Here is a 25,912-nt window from a genome sequence, read left to right as displayed (position 1 = left end):
TGGTGACTGTGTATTTTATCACAAAGGTCTCATCTCTAATTTACACTCATTCTCTTTTTCGATGGATTTTTTTTTCTCTCTCTGATATGGCATAAGGTTTCCATAAACAGTGAAACAACAAAAAATGCAACCTAAGCTTCAGGTAAATCATGAAGCCTCGTTTAAAATATGCTAGACATGAAATCTTGGACATTTGGAGATTTCATGTCTGGAATGGCCAGAATGAAAGTAGCAAGTTATGTGGGAAATACATGTCAAATAATTAATGGGACAAATTGGAATTCCTTGTAAAAAGCTCAAGGTAGGCAACAGCATTTTTGTAGTATCATACACTTGTGAGTTGTATACTACCTTATTGAATCTATATTCAAACAAAAATTTGTAAATAGAGCTCTGGAGTTGCTACTACCTAGATACTTCCTGTGGTTAATATTTTCATTAAACAAATAATTACTTTCTAATTTATATTTCAAAATTTCATATCTTCATAGTTGGAAATGCTTTAAGTAAAAGAAATAGAACATTTCTCAAAGAGGCAGTTAGAGGTGCTCTGACTCAAAGTAAATGAGTATTCTATTGTACAAAATTGACCCACTTTTATTGTATTACATTTGGGTTGGATAGTCAAAGAATACCTCATGTTGACTCATGTCACTTGGATTGAGATATACAAATATTTGTTTCTTTACTCTGAAATGTTTAGATCTTTCAAGGTAAAATATTATTTACCCAGGATTGAAATGACAATTGAGAAAGGAAATTAATTATGATTTACATGAAATTTAGATGCAGATTTTAGGGAGAACTTCAAAGTGGTTCTTGAGATCATCTGTGGTTCTAGTGAAGAGTAATTCAGAAACAACTCACTAACTTTCCCCTTAAGGAAATTAAAATTGGATACTAACATGATTTTGAAGCCAGATTTAAAGATAGTTAGTGTAGTTAGGTAAATCGGGTCTAACATCTAGGAAGATAAATAAAATGGAGGCCATTATAGAGAATGGAGCCCAGGAAAGTAGAGCAGCTCTTTGGGAAATTGAAATGTTAAAGTTCCCAAGGCCCAGAGCCCATCCTAAGGAAATGTTAATGAAGCAGCTTCCAGCAAACAGGGAGGTGCTAATGGAAAGCTGCCCCAGGTCCTTCCTGCCTAGGTTACTCCTCTGGCCCATCTGTCCCTCACCTTTTGGGCCTTCCCACCTACATTTCATCACTGCAAGATAACAGAACAAAGGACAAAAATGCATGCGACTGAAATGCGGGAAATCTGAAAGTAAACCTTAGCTATAAAAAAGGGAAGACCTCCCCCTTCCATGGATTCCACCTCTTGGGTCCCCTTCTTCCTGGGGAGAAGTCTTTTCTAAAGCTTCTAGGGGCTGGGGATGTGGCTCAAGCCATAGCGCTCTCCTCTGGAATACGTGCGGACCGGGTTCAATCCTCAGCACCACATACAAACAAAGATGTTTATTTTTAATAAAATTAAAATTCTCTCACTCTCTCTTAAAAAAAAATAAAATAAAGCTTCTACTTTCCACTCTAAACTTTCCTCCGCGTGCTTCTCTGGTGTTATACTTCAGCTTTGGGGAAGCAAAGACTTGTCACCGGTAAACAGCTGTAAACAGCAGCGGTAACAATTTCAGAGAAGAAACAAGAAAAGGAATAGATAAGTTGGAATGGTGCACATTATTTTCTCACAAGATAAAAGATTCCATGAGGGATCTTAACAGAAAAACCCCTGATGAAACATAAATCAGACTTCCTTGTAATTTATACTTTCAGTGAATACATAGAAAATAGACATTAGTATTAATTGACCTCTGATTGTGCTCAAAACCTAACTTGTTTCACTATTTTATTTACTAACACCAGTAAATACAGGATGCCATTGATCAAACAATTAAGGGGATTGATGTTCTTTTCTTCATGTGGATGACAAATTGAATTCATTTTAAAGAATTATTTTAATAAGTAAGTATGAAAACTGCTAAAATTTTCATGGTGAGACTTTCAACTTTTTTGAGAACTTAATCTTTGGAGTCAGACTTGGGTTTGAATTCTACTTCTGTCACTTACTAGCTATTTATTGTCTGCTACTTATCTATTATTGCAAAACCAAATACCCCTAAATTTGTGGCTCAAACAACAATAAACAGTTATTATTTCATACATTTTCAGTGGATCAGGAATTTGGGAGTGGCTTAGCTTAGTGGGTCTGGCTTAGGGTTTTTCTTGAGTTTGTGGTCAATATATTGGCGGGGGTTGTAGAAGTCTGAAGGTTTTTTCACATGGCTGTTGGCAGGAGGCCTCAGCTCTTTATCCCATGGAATTCTTCATAGAGTTGCTTAAGTGCCTTATGACTCAACAACTATCTTCTCCCCAGAATGACTGATCCAAAGATCAAAGCAAAAACAATGCTCTTTAAAATGCAACCTAAGAAATGACACTTTTTCATTTTTGTAATATCTTGTTGCTTATTCAGGTCAGCCCTATTCAATATAGAAGGTTAGTCATAACCAACAGAGGGAAGAATATCAGAAATGAAGCTGGTTATGACTAACTTGAGTCCAAACATCTGACTTTAAGCCTGGTAAATGAAAATTAACAGGAACAATGTCCACTAATTTAAGGTTTATAAGATCCTTTCCACATTCAGCTTCGCTTAACCAAGTATTTAAAAAACTACTCAGTATTTTTACTATCAAGAAATTCACTTTGAGGCTTCCTTGAAAGAGGCAGAAATAGGTCAAAGTGCTTACAAATTATTTCCATAGGCATTCATTTGTTATCCTTTATGTTTTGTAATAGAGCTAGCTGACTATATCAAAGTCTTTGGAGGTGTCTTTATTGTGGGATTATCACTTTGAGTTTTAAATCTCTTATTTATTCTTTTGTTCTTATGAGAGATATATGTGACAAGATGATTCATGAAAGATTATCTTCCTATAACCTATAAGTGATTAACATAGGCTTCCAAGCTCCTCAGATAAGCATATTTGATCTTATTACAAGATGTGTGAAAAATGACATGAGAAGTCCAAATAAGAGGTGTTCTGTGGACGTCATTGATTCTTGATTTCCTCTTGAACTGTCACTTTTTTACTACCAGAAGAGAAGAATAATTTAAAAATATCTTATATGTTACTTGGCCAAGCTAAACAATTTATTGAAATTACAGTGAAACTTAAAGATATACAGAAAGATTTGGGCTAATTCTTTGGAAGATATCCTAAATTAATGTATGGGTTATAGATATTGTAAAAATATTTCTATTTAAGGGCTGGGATTGTGGCTCAGCAGCAGAGTGCTCGTGGAAGGCTCTGGGTTTGATCCTCAGCACCACATAAAAATAAATAAAATAAAGATATTGTGTCCAACTATAACTAAAAAATAAATATTTTAAAAAATATATTTCTATTTGATAGAAATACATAAATAGCTCTCAAAATATTTGATTCTTAGGAAAGAAGTTAAGATCACCTGAGTTTCCATTTGAAACTAAACAACATTAAAAGTTCAGATTAACAGAAAAAATTGTTTAGTTTCATTCTGAATTGCTTCAGTAATTTACCATAATTTAGCCCTGGAAAAACACATAAAATATTTTTCTACTGCAGCTATACTAAGTATAAAAATTCTCATGAGCAATAAAAACCTATATAACACCCCCAAAGGTGGTAGATCCCTACATTGAAATTATATAAATATCTGCATACACACACACAATGGAATATTACTCAGCCATAAAGAAGAATGAAATAATGATATTTGCTGGTAAATGGGTGGAACTGGAGAATATCATGCTAAGTGAAATAAGCCAATCCCCAAAATCCAAAGGATGAATGTTCTCTCTGATTTGTGGATGCTAACTCAAAACAAGGGAGAGGAATAAAAGAAATTCACTGGATTAGACAAAGGGAAGGGAGGGAGAAGAGATAGGAAAGACAGTAGTAGATTAACTGGACATAACTTTCCAAGCCTTGTATTTTAATACATGACAAGGATAACTCTGCATCATGTACAACCACAAGAGTGGAATCCTAAATAGGATAAGTTATACTCTATGTATGTATAATCTGCCATACTACATTCTACTGTCATGTATAAATAAAAACAAATTCAATTTTTTTTTTTTAAAAAAGAAAGAGGATCTCTTAGGCTGTTTGGAAAGGTTGTAGCAATGAAAGACTTGAAGCAGGGAGATGAGTCAAGTGAGAATCATAATGGCCCAGGTGAGACATGATGGTGGTTTACAACATGAAAGCAGTTGCAGTTGTAATGAAAACCAGATGGATTTATAATATATTTTGAAGGTAGAGCAAGTAAGATTTGCTGATGGATTGAATATGAGGTATTAAGGAAAAGGGAATGAAGGGTGATTTCGATTTTTAGCTTGAGCAAATAGGTGAATGTTATTGCTGTGAGGATGATACGTGGGAAAGAGGTTTGGGGAAAACAACTGAATTCTGTTTGGGGCATGTTAAGTTTGAATTGCCTATTAAACCAGTGGGAGATGCCAAGTGAACAGTTGAGGGATAAACTATTTAAGGGTATAGGACTACATGGAAGAGAAAAGATAAAGAAAAAAAGATACAAATCAAGACTGGGGATATAACTCAGCAGCAGAATGCTTCCTTACCATGTTGAAGGCCCTGAGTCCCATCCACAGCACTGCCCACTGTTGGGGTGGGGGAGGGGAGAATGCTCATGGGAGAGTGAACAAGCACCAAAGGTCAAAGCTTAAGAAAATTGCATACAAAAGAGGAAGAGCCAGTGATTTGGGAGCAAAGGAGGGGAGGAATTCCTAGTGATTTTGGAAGAAAACTACCTATAGGATCATTACAGAGAAAACTGAGTCTCAAGGAGGGAATAGTCAAGGTGGTATGCTGCTAAATGATCATTCTCATACTCTCTTTTTCTAATCAGTGTTTCTAAACTAGAGAGAAGCAATATTGGCATTTTTTTATAGAACAATTCTTCACTTTTCAAGACCATCCCTTCTGTGGCAAGGCTGGCCCCTGAGTACTAAATGACAATAATATTCTGCAATCATTGTGACAACTGAAAATGCCTTCACCCTTTTCTAAATGTCCCCAGGGACTCATACCATGACTAATTTTTTTTTTTTTACTCTTTGATCATTAGCACCAGTGACACACCATAGGAACTAAATAAATATTACACAAATGGATCTTTGTTATAAGCTGAAAAGTATACTTAAAACTCTCCTAAGAAAAACTCCCTAAACTAGGGCTGGGGTTGTAGCCCAGTGTTAAAGAACTTGCCTAGCATGTGTGAGGAATGGGGTTTGATTCTCAGCGCCACATAAAAAATAAATAAATAAAATATATTGTATCCATCTATAACTAAAAAAAAAAATTTAAACTCTCTAAATTGTGCCTCTTCCTCAATACCTATCTCTCTCCTTTTACACTGCTTAACTCTTCAAAAGACAATCCATATTTGCTGCCTTCCCTTCTTCACTTCCTCTTCATTTTTCCAACTTTCTTCAATCCACATTAGCCATGACGCTGAAGTTTCTCTCTTCCAAAGATCACTGAACACTTGATTGACAAATCTAGAAGTTCCTTTTGCATCCTAATCCTGGCTTTACTTCTGTTACAGCATTAGACACTATTGTGGTTTCCCTCCCATCTCTGAGAATCCTTCTCAGATCCTTTTCTTTTTTTAACTCTTAAATTTATTTTTGCAACTGATATATAAAACCATAAAAATTATACATAACATTGGGGTGCCATATGATGTTTCATTGCATGTATACATTGAGTAATGTTTAAATAGAGTTAATACATTAGCTATTTCCTCAAACATTTATCTTTTTGGTAAAAAAAATTCAAAATCATTTCTTCTAGCTTTTTGAAATATACTGATCATTATTGTTATCTATAGTCACCCTACTGTATAATCATACACAAGAACTTCTTTCTCTTATCTAACTATAATTTAGATCCACTCATTCCTCCCTATCCCAACTCTCTTCAAACGCTGCTACTCTCAACTTCTATAACATCAGATTTTTATATTCCATGTATCTTCCTTTGTTCATCCATCAAATATTGGTATTTTCCAAGGTCAACCTATGAAACCCCTTGCATTGAATTAAAAGTTTTTGCCAGTTCCAGCTCAATGATTCTGGACCATGTAGTCTAGATATTTTGATTAAACATCCTCAAAATGACATCATCAAAATGTGATATTACTGATTTTTATTACCAAGTAATATGTATACCCTAATTTCTTTCCTAATTTTAAGTCTATCTCTCAATTTCTCTGTATTTCACTATAGGGGACTTTTATTTTCAACTCTGCTAATTGTGGTATTAACATTTTAAATAGATATTATTTTCACAACTAGAAATACCTTAATTCTATACAATTAGATTAGCTCTATTTTTGTGGTACTGAGGATAGAACCCTTGAACCCAAAGCTCACACATGCTAGGCAAGTGCACTAACACTGAGCTACATCCCCAGCCCTAAATTAACTTTTTTTAAATATTTAATTTTAGTTGCAGTTGGACACAATACCTTTATTTATTTTTATGTGGTCTGAGGATCAAACTCAGGGCTCGCAAGTGCTAGGCAAGGGCTCTACTGCTGAGCCACAACCCCAGCCCCCTAAATTAACTTTTAAGGAGACATTAATTCCTCACTCCCACTACTACCATCATTGTGAAGGAATACTATAAGCTATAAATGTCTATATGTTTGAGAATTATTAGAAATTTAACTGAAGTTTGACTGTGCTGCCTGCAGCTGATAATAAAAAATCACATTACATCACAAATATCCTTCTCCTTACCACACAGTCTGATATATAACAGATCAAACAAGGTCAGCATAATCAGGAAGCCTAACAAAAGAAAACAAAATAAAGCAGGTATCTATCCTCTAGAATTTTAAATGGAAAAAGAGATTCCATTTACTTATCAAGCAGTCAAATCTACTTTTTCATTAAAAGTAAATGAATATGAATGTTTTAACCTTAGGAGACAAATCATGATTCGAGGAGCAGACCATTCAAGAAAAAGTGAATTCTCAGAGGATGAGCAGACACTTTGCTCAGAATGATTGATAGCCCTTTCTGAGATAAATACATGTGATAAACATGTGATTCCTCATTGGGTCTGTTAGATGGTGACTGACTTCTATCCTATCCCTGACTCTGATCCTGTTCTCAGTAAGATTTAGGGATGGGAACAAGACTCATTTCCTAGGGAGGTGGTGACAATAAAAACTAAAACTAACCAGGCTTAACAGCTTGCTCATTAGGTCACATCAGAATGTCCTCTTATCAATATAGATCCCTCAGAATAGGAGCACAACAATATTATGCATCCATTCTACTTCAAAAATTTATTTGCAGGCTACTTTTCCCTTTTCCTCAAACAGAATAATTGGCAATATAATCAGTCAAATAACTATAACTCTAGTCCCACTCAGTTTTGAATTTTAGAGATAGTTTGTTGTTCAACATCCCTGAGTGAAAATGGGAATCCACTGACCTATATCCCCAATGTACCTACCCCACTTCCTGCCATAAACACTCCTGTGGAGAAGTCAGGCTATATTCCTACATATCTTTGATATAGTTCTTTTTTCCATATGCCTTAATTGGCACCCAAAAGTCCAGTGTCTCAATCAGTCCTGTCCTCAAGAATAGACAGGTTTGCACTTTCTTACCTTGTTTCTATGATGGGCTTTTTACTTCTCCCTCATCTTTGTTAGTACCTCCAAAACTATGCCACAATCCCAGCCTCACTGATCCAATCCCCCTTGTTTTTTATATTAAATTAATACCTGACTGTAGAACTGTAAGAAGAACTTATAATGTCTGTTTTGAACTGTCTCTGATTGTTGGTTTTATCTCACTGGCCCCCTTTTGTGTCCCTAATTAGCTAATTCCTTTAAGTTTCATAGTATCCCTCTCAACACCCCTCCCAAAACACACTCATATGTGAATGTAGAACATATGCATGCGCGCGCGCACACACACACACATGCACACTACTGAAAATCACATCAACTTTGTTCCAATCCTGATGGAAATCAGGCATTCAGTGGTAGTAGATTCTAACACCTGCAGAAAACAAACACCATCAACTTTGAAAATCAACACCTCCAGTCTCTTTCTTCTTCTTGAGTTCCACATAGATTTGTATTTCTAACAGCCTCCTGGATACTCTCAACAAAATTTCCCACAGGCACTTCAACCTAATATAACCCAAAATTAATATCTTTCTCTTAGAACTTTGTCTTCTTTTTGCATTCCATACCCCACCCCCACAACACACAAAGAAAACCACCCTTTGACTGCTTACTGTCCTGAAAGTAATTGATGGTAATTAAAAACTGAAAAAATTCAGAAGATTAAAATGAAAAAAAAGAACATCTCTAAGTCAACCAGTTAGAGATAGCCATATTATATTCCTATATCTTAATTAAAGCCATCATTATTCACTTAGTCACCTGGACTAGAAACCTAACTCTTGTTTTTCCTTTACATATCTCATTCAATCACTTTCAACATTCTATCAATATTAATAATAAAATATTTACTGAAGACATTCTTTTATCTCCATCCCCATTGGCACAATCTATTCTTACTTCTTTCACTTGAACTAAGTGCAGTTGCCTACCACCAGTTTTCCCAAACTCAGATTTATCTTCTATCACAATCACCACTAAATTCTATGTTCACACTGCCACCAGAGTTGTTCTGAAATATGCATGCAATCATTTAACTTACCCACTTTATTTTTAAATTTTTATTCTTTTAATTCAGTACTGGGGATTAAACCTAGGGGTGTTCTACCACTGAGTGACATCCCTGGCCCTTTTATTTATTTATTTTTTTAAAATTTTGAGACAGAGTCTCACTAAACTGCAAGTGAGACTTGCAATCCTCCTGCCTCAGCCTCCCAAGTTATTGGGATTACAGGCATGTACCACCACAGCCACCACACCCACTTTAAAATATTTACTAACACTAATATGCAGAAAATAAAGTCCAAATTTCATGGTGTTTTCTCTTCTTGAGCTTCCCTAACAAAATATCATACACTAGATAGCTTAAACAATAGAAAAAAAATTGTTTGTAGTTCTGGAGCCTGGATCGGATGCTAGCATGGTTGGGTTTAGTGAAGATCCTCTTCCTGACTTGTACATGGCTGGGGATTCCTTGTGCCCTCATATGGTGGGAAGAGAGTAAACAAGCTCTCTGTTGTTTTTTATCAGGCCACTAATCATGAGGGTGCTACCTTATGATCTCATGTAAACCTGCCTCATGACCTCATATAAACTTAATTATTTCTCTAAGACCCTATCTCTATATTGCATCATATTGGGAGTTTATAGCTTCAGCATATGAATTTTGGTGGGACCCAATTCAGTCCATAGCATATGATACAGCATTCAAAGGGTTTCACAACTAGCCCTAAGTCACTTATTCTATCTTCTATATTATTTTATGCCAGTGAATTCAAGGGCTCCAGAAATATCACAAATAGTTTTTAAAACATACTATCTACTTTCATAGCACTCTCTTTGCTCATACTGTTCACTTGTTTGGAGAACTTTTGACCCTTTGATGCCTGAACTCTTATGGGTTCTTCAAATATTCTAGTGAAATGCTACTTCTGTTGCTAAGTCAGCTTGGACTTCCCCTTCTTTTCATTCATATCATTTTCCATAATTTTCCATTGAATTCAAATAGCCTGGGCTCAAATCTATCAAAATCTATAAGTGTGACCTTAATGTGGTTGTACTTCAGTAACATCTATAAAATAGGGGTAATAATAACATCTATTTCATAGGGTTGGTGTGGTGATTAGTGAGTATATGTATAAAATTCTTAGAGAAATGCTTGGCACATAATACATGTTAAACAAAGTGTTTGCTATTATTATCATCATCATTATTATTTATATATCATATTAAGTGAAAATAACCAGGACAAAAACATATTTTCATATTGTATAAATATAGGGAAATGGCTCCACTTTGGGACTCTAATGACTTTGCACATAGACCACATAGTCAAGGTTCAACTAGAGTGTAACCCAGCTCTTGTCAGAACATCCTGTGATCCTCCCGGAATATGGAAAGATAGGCAGTCTTTGAAGAACTACCTTAATGCTGTTTCTTATCTGCCTCTCTTCATTGTGGGAGGCTCTGTATTTTGCAGAAAGCTGCTGTGAGACAGTTTCTCATTCTACTCCCCAGTTCCAGAAAGGCATATAACTTCCTACCTTACTCCCCTGGGCCATAAATGAAGACTATAAAACAGCTAATTGGAGGCTAGAGTTGGCTTTTCAGCTGTAGACTGTCCCACTGATCCTGTTACTTGCCATTTGGTTTGATATCCTCTTGTGGGAAAAGGCATAAGAGGAGCTGACACTATACAAGTTGTGCTAATGTTGTGTAAGTAATGATCTATTTTCTTTTGGGGTTATTGTTTCCTTATTAGATCAATCAGTGAAAATATGGCAAGTCAACCTGATAGTTACCACTGCATTGCTGCTTATAGGTGGCTTAATATCTTGACAATAAACTCCTAGAGAGAAGGAAATTTTGTCTATTTTGTAATACTAGCACTTGGTCTATAGCATTTGTCACACAGTAAGTGTTCCATAAGTATTTTCTGAATTAAATATTTATAGCAAACAATGATACATATGTATTTGAAGATATACTGTCAAGGATATATATCAAACCCTTCACAGTGGGAGACTTGTGAGGAAGGATGGAGAATACAGACAAAGAATGAAAAGGACAAGAAAATACAAGGTAAAAGCCTCCTATTCATGAGGTGTAAAGAAAAGCATACATGTCACCTACACAGAAGAAGCCCTCTAGCTCTCTTATTATTCTTCCCTTAATTATATGAGTATTTGACACCTTGTAAGCCTAACATTAGTTTCTAAACTATAATATCAGGAGAAACTAAATCAGCATTCTTCTAACTTTGTTTCAAGGAGCCTCTGCTGTTATCATAAGATATATCTCATGGGTGGTAGTACTTTTTATTTCCCCAAGGTGATAGTACTTGTATATGTTTTACATGTGGGGTTTTCTCATAAAATTTTATTTGTAGAAAAGGCATATTGGTAAAACAACAACAGGAACAAATCTGTAAAGCACAGATTTAATTCTAGTGTGAAAATACCTACATGTAGATTAAGGCCAGGGAGACTAGGTAGCTACAAATTTAGGAGTAAAGCAACAGAGAATAACAAGAGTACAGGTAGAATTTGGATATTGAATCTTCTTGGGTTTGGGGTTAGAAGTTTGCTGAAGATACACATATTGTTAATTCAAAACTTTGTTTAGGATTATCAGTTTGATTTAAGGTCCATAAAATTTGCATTCTTGTTTGGAATATGGGGCAGGTAAAGGAAAGGGTGGCTTATGAATTTCTAAAGTTCAAATCACTTCTTGTACTTAAACACATTGTATTTCTATTACCTTCCTCAGCATAAGCAAGGACGTAAGCAAGGGTATTCTTATTAAAGTCTCTTGATTGAATTGTTACATACAGACCAGATCCAAGACCCAAATAAAATATTTAACCAATGTAAGGTGCAATTTTCCCACATTTTCATGTTTTTGATATTGACATGCATCACATAATGCATACACTTAATGTGGTATTGTGCCTATTCTCCTCTCAAACATTGTTATAAATAAATGGCACATTTAGCTAGGAATAGTGACATATGCCTGTAATCCCAGTGGCTCAGGAGGCTGAAGCTGGAGGACTGAAAATTCAAAGCCAGCCTCAGAAACTTAGCAAAGCACTAAGCAACTTAGTGAGATCCTGTCTCCAAATAAAAAATAAAAAGGGCTGGGGATGTAGCTCAGTGATAAAGCACCCCTGAGTTAAATCTCCAGTATAAAATAAATACAAATAAAAAAATAAGTAATAAATAAATGGCACATTTATAATTTGATGATGTCTTGAATTCAAGAAAATACTATATTATCAATAGAAATAATAATCATATAAGTTTGAGCAATAAACACTTGAGATGGGGTCAATAATCTCTTTATGTCTTACCAATAGGGTTAAGCAATGATGGTAAATAGCACCATCAATAAGCCTACAGGGGGGCTGGGGTTGTGGCTCAGAGGGACAGTGCTCTCCTAGCATGTGCAAGGCCCTAGGTTCAATCCTCAGCACCATATAAAAAGTAAATAAATAAAATAAAGGTATTATGTCCGACTACAACTTAAAAAAATTAAAAAAAATGAGCCTACAGGATAAAATTCAAACTACAAATCAGGCTTTATTTATTTTTTTAGTGCTGGTGATCAAATCCAGGACCTTGAACATGCTAGGCAAGTGCTCTACCTCTGACCTACATACCCTGAACCCAAATCAGGGTTTTAAATTGTTTTTTGAGAATAAGCTTACCAGTATGCCATTACCCACACTTATTCCTAATTCTTCTTGTACTCATTACTTACACAAATATAACATGCTATTTCATGCCTAGATACCTTTTCATGTGCTTTTACCTATTCTGCTTATAACTCCCTTGGAATGTTGTCTACTACAGAAATCTGATCCAACCAAATGGAGCTGGTTGATCCCTTTATGTTTTATATCACTTTGTACCTGAATATACCTCTACATATGTACTTACAAAACTGAACTGAAATTATTTATAGGGGTCTACCTCCTTTACTGTAAATTCCTTGAGGAAATGGACCATTTCTTATTTATCTTGTATCTTGGTACTCAGGACAGTGTTTAGTATGTAGTAGTGTTCACCAAGTATTTAAAAATTGAATAAATGGGGATGTAAAGCACTTGCCTAGCCTGCACAAGGTCTTGGGTTTGGTCCCAAGCAACACAAAAAAAGTTGAATAAATAAAGAAATAAGAGTAAGAAAGGAAAGTAAGAGGAAAAGAATGATATACAAGTGATAAAGTGCTATAGCACCAACAAATGTTTTATTTCCTGCTGTCCTTCAATGAGTGGTGTCCATGCCTTATCCAAACTCTCTGAACTCCTAGTAGATTTACAATTGACTTTCAATGAGTTTGTTAATAATAAAATTAGTTCATTTATGTTATCTTTGTCTCTTCAGTCAATTATAAATTCATTAGAGGGAAGGATCAGTTCTTCTGCATATACTTATTGAGTTTTACATAAACTGTATGTTCCTATTATGAGGTGTGATTTAGTTTCCAAGATTCATTATTCAAGATACCTTTATTATTAAAACTAGTAGTAGCAATTTGCATGAGAGAAATGGAAAGGCTCACAACAGATTTATTTATTTTGGGCCTAGAATTTCTCCAGAGCATAGAGCAATCCCCAACACTAGACATCGAAAACATAATTTTACAGTAATTTAGGAGAGAGGAATTTGAATATTACTGGTAAAACCCTGAGAACTAATTACTTCAAGATCACTTGAAATCTTAACTCATTAGAGTTTGAAAAATCTCCTGAGGTACTTAAAGTCACTATTCCCATTATTTTACTTGATTCAATTGAATATCTTAGATTTTGCTAATAAGAGAAAACTTGAAGTTCATGCCAAAGAGAGATTCCATTTATCATTTGCTTAAGGAAAAAAATATTAAGCATCTTCTATGGGCACCTCAGTATTCTATAATGTATTTTAAGAGAGGAGGAACAAAGATGGAAGGATAGCCCCTACCTCAAAAATGACTTAACAACAGAATTACTTATGTTTGCTGCCAAAATAATTCTAATTCTACACTCTAGATCAGACCCAGACTTTTCAATAAGATCATTAGGAGGATCAAATAAGCAGAAGTAAGGTGGTACTATTGATTTTGCTGGTATTATTATGGTTATTATATGGAAACAGCAACTTGGATGCTCCCCAACATGCTGTAGTGTCATTCAAATAAGGGAGTGAAGCAACGTTTTAGACATCTTCTTAGTAGTTTAAATCAGATGTTTAGAGGTAAACTGATTCAGGGAAGGTGATATTTCATTCTGATTGCCTGTCAGCATCAAAAGGTAATAACCAATCAGTCAGTATGCATGTGACAGCAGTAAGATGAAAGAACATTCAGTACAATCGGACCGCATGGTTTTAGTAGGATGACCTGTAATAATCATGTATTGTATCATATGATTTTACTATGTTTGTTTGTAAATCTTATCCAACATGTGTAAACTTCATTGGTTTTGTAAATGTCACCAATTTTAAACTGTCTGTCCCATTATTCCCCTTGTGCCTGAAACATGGTAACAACTATGAAGAATTTACATCATTGCCTATAATGTTATATATATAACAGTCAGTCAATTCAGCTGTAATGGTCATACAGACAATGGCAAAAGGGAGGAGAGGCTTACCACGAGCTCCTGACAACATGCTGTTGAAGAATCCTTTCTTGTCAATCCTAGGTATATATCCTCAGTTCCCACCTGCTGTTTGAATATAATCTCATACCTGAAAAAAAATAAAGTCAATTATGATAGGGACTCAAATGAAAGAGCAATTTCCTGTCACAAAGCAGAAAACTAGAAACATATGAGGATATGCTAAAAGGACTACATAAAATGCTTTCTTTTTAGTAGTAGAACAAAAAGGAGCAGAATTCTAGAAACACAGTAAAAAATACCAGACTCTAAAAAGCAGGATTATTATTTTGTACATACTTATTTTCTAAAATAAACCTTAACTCTTTGGGAACTATATGGATAAAATGGATTGGGGGGATTTCTAATAATATTATAATAAGATTAAAAGTAGAAGATCAAAAAAGGTCCATTCATAAAATACAATGGCTCAGAAAACACTGAGCCCATAACCCAGGATTTGATGGATAAACAGAAACCCACCTCTGCTAATTTTTAACCACAAAGTAAAGTTAGAAAATCCAGGTTTCATATTGTCTCTGTTAACTGTGTGACCTTAGTCAAGTTACAAATTCATAAGGTCTTGGCTTCTTTGCTTGTATGATTCATGGTAAGGGTGGGTGAAAACTAAATGATTTTTATGGTCTTTTCTATTTCCATAGTCCCACACTGGTAAATCAGCACAGCTACACTATGGCATATAGAAACCGATCGTACAGAATTTTTAATTCAATGAAGGATTTTCCTGTTATTTTATCCCACAAAGGCAATTCACAAATCTTTCCTTCCTCTTAAATTTGGGCTCTTCCTCTTAAATTTAGTGCTGATGATTGAACCCAGGGCCTCATGCATACTAGGTAAGTACTCTGTCACTTAGCAATACCTCTTGCCCTAAAATTTAGGGTTTTTAAAAAAATTTTTTAGTTGTTGGTAGACCTTTATTTTATTTATTTATATGTAGTGCTGAAAATTGAACCCAGTGCCTCACACATGTGAGGCAAGTGCACTACTACTGAGCCATAGCCACAGCCCCCTAAATTTTTTATGTTTATTTATATCCTAATGAAGAAATGGTAAATTTCTGAGCTGCAAGACTAGAGGACTAGAATGAACTTCTGACCATTTGCAAATAGGAATGCCCAAGAATAAAAAAGGGATGGGGGGGGTTAAATAGAACTAGAAATAAGTAGATATTTGATATAGGGCACTTGTCTCTTAATAGGCTATAATGTCTACCAATATTTACAAATGTTAAGCCAGGTTAAAATAAAACAGAAAGGATCATTCCATCAGCTCATGACTCCCAGATGGATTTGCTCAATTTCCTGCTCTTATCCTGAGTTTCCGATCCAATTTTCCAACAGCCTACTATATAGGCTTGCCTTCATGTCTCAAAGGCATTTCAGGGTCTACATATCTAACACCAAATTTACTGCTTCTTCTCCACCTACATACAATACCACAGTTAATGCATTCACCATTTTACTCAATCACCCAAGGTAGTAAGCCTAACATCATCTTAGATGCTCTCATCCATTTTATCTAATTATATACAAAACCTTCCTTCAAACTTGCTCAAATAAAGACCCCCATACTTTCCCCCAAGGTCAGGGTCTTAGCTCAAACCCTTATTATTTTTCATTTGGCCACTTATAAGTCTTCTTTTGTAAACAGTTTGTTCATGTTACCCATTTTCCTCTTTACCCACTGAGCATTTTGAAATTATTTTCAAAAGGTAAAACTTTCTGGGGCTGGGGTTGTGCCTCAGTGGTAGAGTGCTCACCTAGCATGTGCAAGGCACTGGGTAAAAAAATACAGATAAAAATTGTAAAAAGCAATGTTCCTCACATATTGAATGGAGTTATTAGTCATTTAAAGCTTTCACGAATGTTCTATCTAGAGAACCTCAAACATGGGGATGAAAAGTGAAAATGGATTCAAATTTGGACTTTTCTGCATTAGGACGTGTGATATTCGTAAGACAATGTGACAAATGAGTGACTTCTTAACTTTCATATGTATGTGTGGGCACTGTATAAACTTAACCTGAGATTTTCTTTTTTCATTCTTAAGATGCAGACAGAAATGTTGTATTAAAATCTCCTTTGATTTTTTACAAGGTTTATATTTTTTAGCATAGGTTATTTGAAAGCTGGATACTTCTTTCCCATTAATTACCCCCACTCTCCCACTGCTTCTGTTTTCAAAACTGATATAGAAGATACAAGCACTGTTTTTTTAAACGAATTAGACTGTTTTTTAGTCACAATTAGAAAAGTTGACAGATCACTTGCCATAAACGTCTTTAATAACTAATAAAGTACATTATAATTTTACAAATATTGCTTTTGTTTTTTGGTTTATCTATATACTCAAAGTTTTATATTAAATATATATGTATATATATATTTAATGCTTACTCTATTTAGCAATTAATTTCATCAATATATGCAAACATACTTTATATTCCTTAGAAGTATGAGGATTTTAAAAAAGCTGAAAGCCTTTTCTCATGATAATGTTTCTAAATTTTGTATCTAGAGTTTGATGGTATTGAAAAGGCTACAAGGCTTGAATTGTGTTTGCAAAATACACTGAATACTAAGCATAATCCTGAAATATTTAGTGAGTAAGTCTGGATAATAATTGATAATTGAAGGGAATACATAGCCTTTTGCTGAAATTGTAAAACACTGAGTAATTAAAATCAGGTCGTTGACACATAAACATGGTATTATAATTGGGTTTGTATGAGTGCTTGCAATTTAATGGGGTGATTTTCTCCTAGTGTTACTTCTATACTAGACAACAAACTGACATTAAATATAAATTTATAATGAAAATGACAATTTTTCATTTTTTTGCTTGATAAAACTGAAAGGAAGGTATTATGTTTTATTATTTGTTTTTGCCTTAAAAGGGGAAAAATGATCAATTATATGTGTCCTTCTATGTGTCCCTATTGTTTTATCTTTTATGTGGTATAAGCAATTATACATGCCTTCTGTGTGTACCTATAGTTTTATATTTTGTGTGGTATAAGTTACTTTATGAATTGTCAAAAATAGAATGATATCAGATGATACTTAAACCCTAAACACATTCCTGGCTTCACGTGACTTACTCTGGGATTTCTCGAACATCCCACATGTCATCATGCTCTGCTCCTTCTGGAACTTCTTCTGGATTCCAGATGTCCTCACTATTTTCATCACTGGTTTGAGGGATGGCTGTGAAAAAAGGGAAGATAAAGCTGAAGCTATGGCTTATTTTCCTTCCATGAAGAACATGGTTCGTGTTCTTCACACACTTTTTGGGATAATTGAAGTAAAACATTTTTTATTTGTAATCACTAGCTTGCTCTTTTGGCCTAGACAGGCTAAATTAGTAACAACTGATCTTAAATATTATCAGTACAGACCAATAAATTGTAGAATTATAATAATAATTGTAGAAAAATACATAAGCAAAAAAATAGATAATCTATAACCTAACTTCCTGGTGATAATTAATGTTCTCATTCTGATGTTTTATATCTTCCCAGTTCCTCTCTGCTCTCTCTCTCTCTCTCTCTCTCTCTCTCTCTATATATATATATATATATATATATATATATATATATATATATAAAATAGATATGACATATAGATATATATACAAAAGAAATATTGTACCTTTTCAGAAACAAACAGGATCACATGTAAAATATTTATATGCATATATAAAAGATAAAAATCAAACATATAATCAATCTGATTTAGATAGAAATGTGAACCTAGTATTGTGTTTTACTACATAAAACCCTTGAATACCTTTTCTATGCAAGCATGACATAACTTTAAAAATAATATCAATTAAGGAAACTTAAAACAGTGGTATGAGGATCATTTTTTAATCCAGTATTTTCCTCACATATACATGAGCTTTAAAGAAAATATGTCACTTCTTATCCTTCATGCAGAACTTTTGATTTTCTATGTCATCTTTAAAATATTTTAAAAGTAGACAGGCTCCAGTAGGTATGCAAAAATCCAGCTTACATTTGTTCTATTGCGGCATCAATGGGAACATGCATTAGGTACAGCACATACGAGTCCTTTCAAGTTTTCCCAGAAATTCACTTGATTGCCAGGTTTTCAATTCTGCCAGTTCTTTTTAAATTATCTGCTTCTATCTAGCATGGTCAAATTTATATAAAACATTTTACATGTGACTCATTGTCCTCAAAATTTAGAGAGTATTAGACTTACATTATCAGAAATAACAGACAACACAGAAGTACATCTGGATTTGAACTACTCTGCCATGTAGTAACTATCTCTAAGGCAAACAGCCTCTTGAATAATAACTGAAAATTTTAAATATCCTCAGACATCATTTTAGCCATTATTTTAAACATTTTTTCAGATAATATCTTTCACAATTAGTTAGATTAATGAATGAATTCATTTCTTCTCTCTGTCCATATTGTGGTAACTGTGATCATAACCAACAGAATTAGAATTTCCTATATTTTTTTAGTTGTAGTTGGATCCTTTATTTTATTTATTTATTTTTATGTGGTACTGAGGATTGAACCTGGGGCCTCGCACATGCTAGTCGAGTGCTCTGCCACTAAGCCACAACCCCAGCCCCTAGAGTTTCCTATATTTTTAAAGATTTGAGAAAAGCTCAATTCTGTGAAAATATATATACCAAAATGCTAGGAAAACATTACAAAATGTCTTTATTCTAGTTTTTGGACCCATGATTATTATCATTATTGTTGTTTTTTTGAAGGACTAGGGATGGAACCCAGGACTTCTATATGCTAGGCAAATGCTCTGCCACTGAGCTACCTCCCCAAACCCTGGACCTGTGATTTTTAAAATAATTCCATGAACTTTAATTCACAAGTATCAATGTAAGATAAAATTGTGTGGTAACTTGTTTTATTGTTTTCTCCAAAAGCCTATTAGCTCAAACAAAGCAGGGACTATTTTGATATCGGTATTGATCACAGTCTCCGAGATGATCATACTGCCTGGCACATAATAGGCTCTCATAAATATTTATTGAATGAATTAATAAGGGAATTGTGTGAAATTGCCAGAATATGGAAGAATAGAAGGTGAAGAAGCTAAGCAACTTGGGAAAGAGACCCTAAACATTAAAATGATTATCTAATCATACATGACTTTCTTAGTCACATGTCAGAAAATATGTCAGTGTGGATAATTCAAGGCAATGATTTTGCATTATTAGGAAAACTGCTTCCTGCCACAGTAGAGTAAAAACAATATCACAGAATCTTTATGTGTAAATGGCTATTCATCATTTCCATGAATATTTCTTTATCTATTTTTTTTTTTTTGGTACTGGGGATTGAACCCCGGAGTATTTAACCACTGAGTTATAACCCCAGCCCTTTTTTGTATTTTATTTAGTCACAGGGTCTTACTGTTTTGTTTAGTGCCTTGCTGAGTTGCTGAGGCTGGGATTATAGGTGTGGCACCACTCCCAGCTTCTTTTTAAAAAAATATTTTTTTTATATTGACAAATAAAAATTTTATATACTGGTCATGTACAGCATAATGTTTTGAAGCATGTAAACATTGTGTAATGGTTAAAGCAGGCCAAATGGCATATACATTACCTCATATACTTTTAAAAAATTTTATATTCCTTTTTAAAAAATACTTTTTTAGATATTGATGGAACTTTATTTTTTTTCATTTACTTATATGTGGTGCTGAGAATTGAACCTAGTGCCTCACATATGCTAGGCAAGTGTTCTACCACTGAGCCACAACCCCAGCCCTCATACACTTACATTTGAGGTGAGAACACTTAAAATTTACACTCATAGCAATTTTTAACTATGCAATACATTGTTGGTTAGGTCATCTTAATAAGTGCTAATTTTGGTATTACTCTCCGTTTAATTCTGCTACCAAGTATTTATATTGATTATATGGATCAATACTGCTTTATTAAATAACTTACCATTGAGCTCTTCTGATTTTGGTGGTCCAATATTTCCAGGACCCATGGCTCCAATAGTAGATGAACAGTTTGACTGGGAAAGAAAAAAAAATCCAACATTCTATACTACTAGTTTAACTATATGACTAGTAATACTTTAAATCTAATAAGGTTTCCATCTAAAAAGCTCATAGAACTTTTCAGTTTAATTATTCATCATTGTTATACAATAGAGAAACAAATACCAAGTATGATTTTGAATGTGTTTTCCTAGTCCTTTCAAAAAGTATTCAGTTTAATTGACTCTGGGGCAGAATTGATTTCTGGTCAGACTAAATCCCCTGTTCTAATTCAGTGAACCATCCATCCCTGGGGATAGGGGAATGAGCCACATTCATCTCCATGAAGGTTAGAACCAAGTGTTAGCAGAAAAGCATTGACACTTTTGGATTTGGGCACTATATCATTGTAGGAAGATGGGGGATAGAAATGTAGGAAAGTTTTATAGAAATAAAACTAAGAAGTAACTAGAGGTTAAATATTCAGACTTCCAAAGACCCATTCAAAAACCTTGACAACTTTCACTGTTTTCCTCTATGAGTATGAAATGTTTCCTCTTCCCACCACCTCATGACACTGAACTAGTGGATTTATACAGCAACCCCCATATGAATATTGTCAAATACATGCTGATCCACATTATTGTACATACATTTTTATTTTACCATCTTCTGCCCAAGCTTTTATAGTACAAGAGAACTGACCCTGACTCCAGAACAAGAACGGTCTTCATTTTTTCAAGTATTACAACATCAATATAATGGTAACCACCTCATTGGCCTCTCAGGGATTCTTTGGTATTTCAAGAAAGTTCCAACTTCTTACTAATTGTTTTTGGTGATTTCAGGGTCTGTAGCTCAATTCACTCCATTGTCAAATATTCTTATCTCCCTGGGTCCTGACAAACTAGCACCTCTAGTTCTCCTTTCTCAGGCCCCTGCTCTCATCTCCTAAGATTTTATACATGTTCAAATGTTAGAATGTCCTGTTTGGGCAAGGGGAGTGTGTCTGTCCTTGAAAGCTCATAAGAAAAGTTCAACTGTGTCTTTATTATGCTAAACTATTCCAACAGTTATAAATCAGAAATTAATCCATAACATCTCAACAGTTTCTGAAACAGTAAGTATTCTTTTTCAAAAAGAAGATTCAAAACTGCTATGTCTGCCGTTAAGGCATTACTGACATTTTTATGTGAAAATCCCAAGACAGTATTCTGGGTAATTTTTTTCTTCTTTGTAATCACTAAGATCATATAAATGTGCAGTACCTTTATTAAATTATTAATCATCAGAATACTAATAGTCAATCAGGGCAAAGCATTTCTTGGAACATGAGGACCTCTTGTTTTGTTGAGTGCCTCCTTCCACTGAAAATTAAAATCAGTAGAAATAAAACTTTGAACATTCCTGAAAAAAATTGGTATGCTCCTCATGGAAAGTGATGATTAGACCAGAATGTCAGAACATAGGGGGCGTCATGATTTATTAACAATGAAAATAAATGATTAAAAATAAAAATTACAAGTGAAAATATGGAATGAGAAAATAAAAACATTAAAAACCATCTGGAAATTGTTTTCTATAAGGACATCCTTTGAGTCTTTTTTTAAAGAGAGAGAGAAAGAGAATTTATATATATATATATATATATATATATATATATATATATATTTTAGTTTTCGGCAGACACAACATCTTTATTGTATGTGGTGCTGAGGATCGAACCCAGGCCACACGCATGCCAGGCGAGCACGCTACTGCTTGAGCCACATCCCCAGCCCATCCTTTGAGTCTTTATCATGAATCTATAGCCAATTATCTGAGCAATTTATTATTTCAATTCATGCCACTGTGCAATATATAAGAGAGTTTGAACATCCTTGTCATAATGTCTGTGAAGAGAGGTGAACCTTATTTCTCATAGGCCTTAAAATCTCCTCAGGAGTTTGAAAAACAACACACATACTCTCTTACCAATCTCCCTGACTCTTAACAATTCATTTAGAAGAGGGATAGTATAAATGAACCAATGTGCATGCAATGGTTCTCTTGCTATTTTCAGAGAGTATATTTTCAAAAACATATCACTCTTGTAATCATTTCACAGTTCCCCAGATTAATACATGTTAAAAAATGAAAGACAGTTTCTCTCCTGGAAAATTTAATAGTTCATTAGAAACATTAATTATTCTCCTACTGTTCTGATACTTTAATTCTATACACTCTAATGATATCTGTACTGTGGTGTCTGAATGACCAATTATCTCAAAATTGCTTATAACCCAGGTATACAGAATCATACATTATTATAGTAATTTTCCTTTATAAATTGTACAATTTGGTAAAATGATGTTACAGTCTCTCTGTTCTCATAAACATCTTTTTCTCCTAGAAATACCTCTATATGCAAATAAACATCACTAGACATAAACACCAAAGGGAAAAGGCTTTGTAACCAGGGTATATCCTTATCTCTATTCCAATTATAAGATCCATTTTACTATATTCAAGATCACTGTCTCTCAAATATTTGATATACTTATTAAATATTGCATAACCCTAACTTTCTCAAGATTTCAACTTCAGAAAATTATCATTCTGCTATTTCAAGGTATCAAAAATGAACTTGCTTTCCCAACATCATTGATACATTGCTCCTTTTTCCTTTTTCTCCTGTATATTTTTTGTATATATGTGTGTTACTTGTGTATATGTGTGTGTTTCACACTAGTATTTCTTTGCTAGGATCTACTCAGACTTTTCATTTACTAAAACTTCCTGGTTCCAAGATAACTCAGTTTCCCTGTCTACAAATATAAATGACAAATGTGGCTATTTTATTTCCATTTCATGACTTATTTAATTCTGCCCTGTTCCACCTAAGCTCTTCCTTGAGGGCGAACGCTCAATTCTATGTCTGAGTCATTGAATTTATATCCTATTCAGAATATACTTGCTTTTCCACACATTGGCCAAAAGGAATTTTTGGAGGAGTAAACTGATATGTATGTTCATGGAAGATGATTTATTCATAGTCACAATAATTAAAAAACTCATTGAATTGTTTTATGTAAATTGACATATTCTATTACATTATGAGATTTCTGCCCTAAAATTTGTCTTATTATAAACAGTCTGATAACCAAGGTTCACTGACATTTAAGAAGTGGAGAATGGAGGACAGATTTTTTTTTGTTTCGGTTATTCTGAAAATAATGGCAGTAACCTTGGAGTTGCCAAAGCTCAGTTCAGGGAACCCTTCTCTTCCCCAGTGAAGCCCATCTTGCTGTTGCAAGGCTCAATGATGTTATCTGTCCTGAACCCAAATGCTATACAGCTAATTTAGACATGTACTAGGAAGTTGACCTTAGTAGGCCCAAACAAGTTTGTCCTATTATTTGGCTCAAAATATTTTGTTCTGTTTTCATATTTACACAAATTTTTAAAAATCAAAGAACTGGCACTTGGGGGGTCCAATTAATACTGTATAATTAAAAAATACTTGTTTTATAGAAATACTGTCTAGGCAAAAATAGTCCTAGCTACCACTCTGCAATGGTTGTCAAGCATTCTTTGACCATAAATATAAATGACAAACGTGGCTATTGCTACCATAGTTACAGAACTATTTTCCTATTCAGTGTTCAGGTGGTTTAGAAAAATATAATTATGTTTGCTAGAAATGTACTAGAGGTTATACTCTCATGCATAATCAGCCTTGCATCCTCCTGTGAATGTATCAGATGACACAGCTTTGCTCCCACAGCAAGGTGGGAACAAGTTGTTCAAATACAGCTCCACAACTTCACTGAACGGAACTAATTGATCTGTAAGTATATGACCACCTGTCCAAAGTCGAAATCATCCTCTTCTTCGGGATAAAGTAGATTGGAGAGGGCTTCCAGAGTAGAAATTGAAGAAATAGTCTCAGTTTCCATATTTTCAGATTCAATATTTTCTGTTTCCATATTTTCAGTTTCTGTATTTTCAGATTCCATATTCTAAAGAACAAGATAATCAGAAGTAAATATTTTACTTTTCTGTTTTATTTAAGACATAAAGATTTTTTTATTGTCATATCTCCCTTCTTTCACTGGGTCACTCTATTGTCTCTTATTTGAAAATATTTGTAATCTACTTTAGATAGATACATGTATTTTGCTAACTCACAGACCTGGGGCAGCAAGTAAACTCAAGATTTCAGCCTGCTTTACTAAAACTTCTTATTCAATCTAACAAGCACTTCACCTACCATACTGGTTCTCAGGTTTTAGTGTGCTTCAGAATCACCTCAAAAAAAAAAAAAAAAAAAGAATCACTCAGGAAGTTGGATAAAGATGCAGATTCTTACAGGTTATATACCATTACTTGAGAACATACATTTTTAGACTATATCTGTTTCATGTATGCTATTTAGGCTACATATTCCATTTAGTGAATGGAAAAAAAAAAGCTGTTGCTTCAGGGATATGCCAGACAACCTTTATTTAGTTCACACTTTTGCCTCAGATGAGCCTGTTCCTATCTGCTTTATTTCAGTTCCTTATTATTATTATTTTTTTGGGTCATGCTAGGAATGGAATCCAGAGCTTTACACAAGATAGGCAAGGGTTCTATCACTGAGCTCTGCCACCAGTTATCCCTCTTTAAAATTTTGAGACAGGGTCTCACTGAATTCCCAGTCTGGTCTCTGACTTGGGATCTTTCTGCCTTAGGCTCCCTGGCTGGGATTATAGGTGTGCACCACCATGACTAGCTATTTCAATTCTTAATTAACCCTAGTGACACCTAGCATTATATTTCCATTTGAGATCTCTAACAGGTTGTTTCATTTACTGTAGTGAAAGTTAACACACAATGAAATAATTGTTTTTATGATTTTAACACCAATACTACATATGTCTGGTGTGGAAAATTTTGGAAATAACACATTAAAGTATAAACAATAAAATTACAAATATTTAAAATTCTGACATCAGTATTTTAAATAATCTCTGTAGTTATTTTTAGAGTAGGGCTATTCAGGATCTTTAAAAATCTCAGAGGTGTCAGACTATAATGAATAACCTGAAAAAAGACTGTAGAATTAGGCCTATTGTTAGTGATTTGGACATAACCACAATAGGAATCTTTCTACATTTCTGCTGATATTTTTAAAACATCATTTTATAAAATTAACTCTCATAAAACATTTCTTTAATTCTTTTATTAAAATGATCCATTAAATTTTTGCATTGTGCCTAGAAAGGTAATACAAAGAGATTCCTAAGTGTATGCTGGTATAGTCTCCTGTCATAATCAATCTGCATGTAGATGGTGTTTGACAGATCTTCTGTTTTATTATTATGTTTTACTTTTATTTTGACTTTCTTTGTTAAATATAAAACTTTCCTTAATATCTATTGGAGATGTCAAGGATGAAACAAATATTAAATTGCCCCACACCTCTAGCATATAGGCAATATATCACAAAGATTAAGAGTAAAGGTCCTGGGGTTACGCTGCCTTGATTTGTATCTATCAT

The 25,912-nt window shown here is 34.1% G+C and overlaps 1 protein-coding gene across 1 annotated transcript in view; it reads right to left on the bottom strand.

The window, feature by feature from the left end:
* The window catches only part of Dnaaf6 (dynein axonemal assembly factor 6), a 42,363-nt gene that overhangs the window by 9,330 nt on the left and 7,121 nt on the right, over window positions 1–25,912 (bottom strand). Inside the window, exons 2-5 of the mRNA XM_046420859.2 lie at window positions 24,234–24,389; window positions 20,351–20,423; window positions 17,490–17,595; window positions 14,360–14,456 (exon numbers count right to left, since the gene is read on the bottom strand). Of these exons, the coding sequence (XP_046276815.1) occupies window positions 14,360–14,456; window positions 17,490–17,595; window positions 20,351–20,423; window positions 24,234–24,386 (429 nt within the window). The 5' untranslated portion in view covers window positions 24,387–24,389. The remainder of the gene's footprint in view (window positions 1–14,359; window positions 14,457–17,489; window positions 17,596–20,350; window positions 20,424–24,233; window positions 24,390–25,912) is intronic.

This window comes from Marmota monax, unplaced genomic scaffold (assembly GCF_021218885.2).
Source record: "Marmota monax isolate L192 unplaced genomic scaffold, Marmota_monax_Labrador192_F-V1.1 WCK01_AAM20220418_F8-fsc00050, whole genome shotgun sequence".
In the NCBI taxonomy this organism is placed as follows: Eukaryota; Metazoa; Chordata; class Mammalia; order Rodentia; family Sciuridae; genus Marmota; species Marmota monax.
This window is presented reverse-complemented; position numbering and strand designations above follow the sequence as displayed.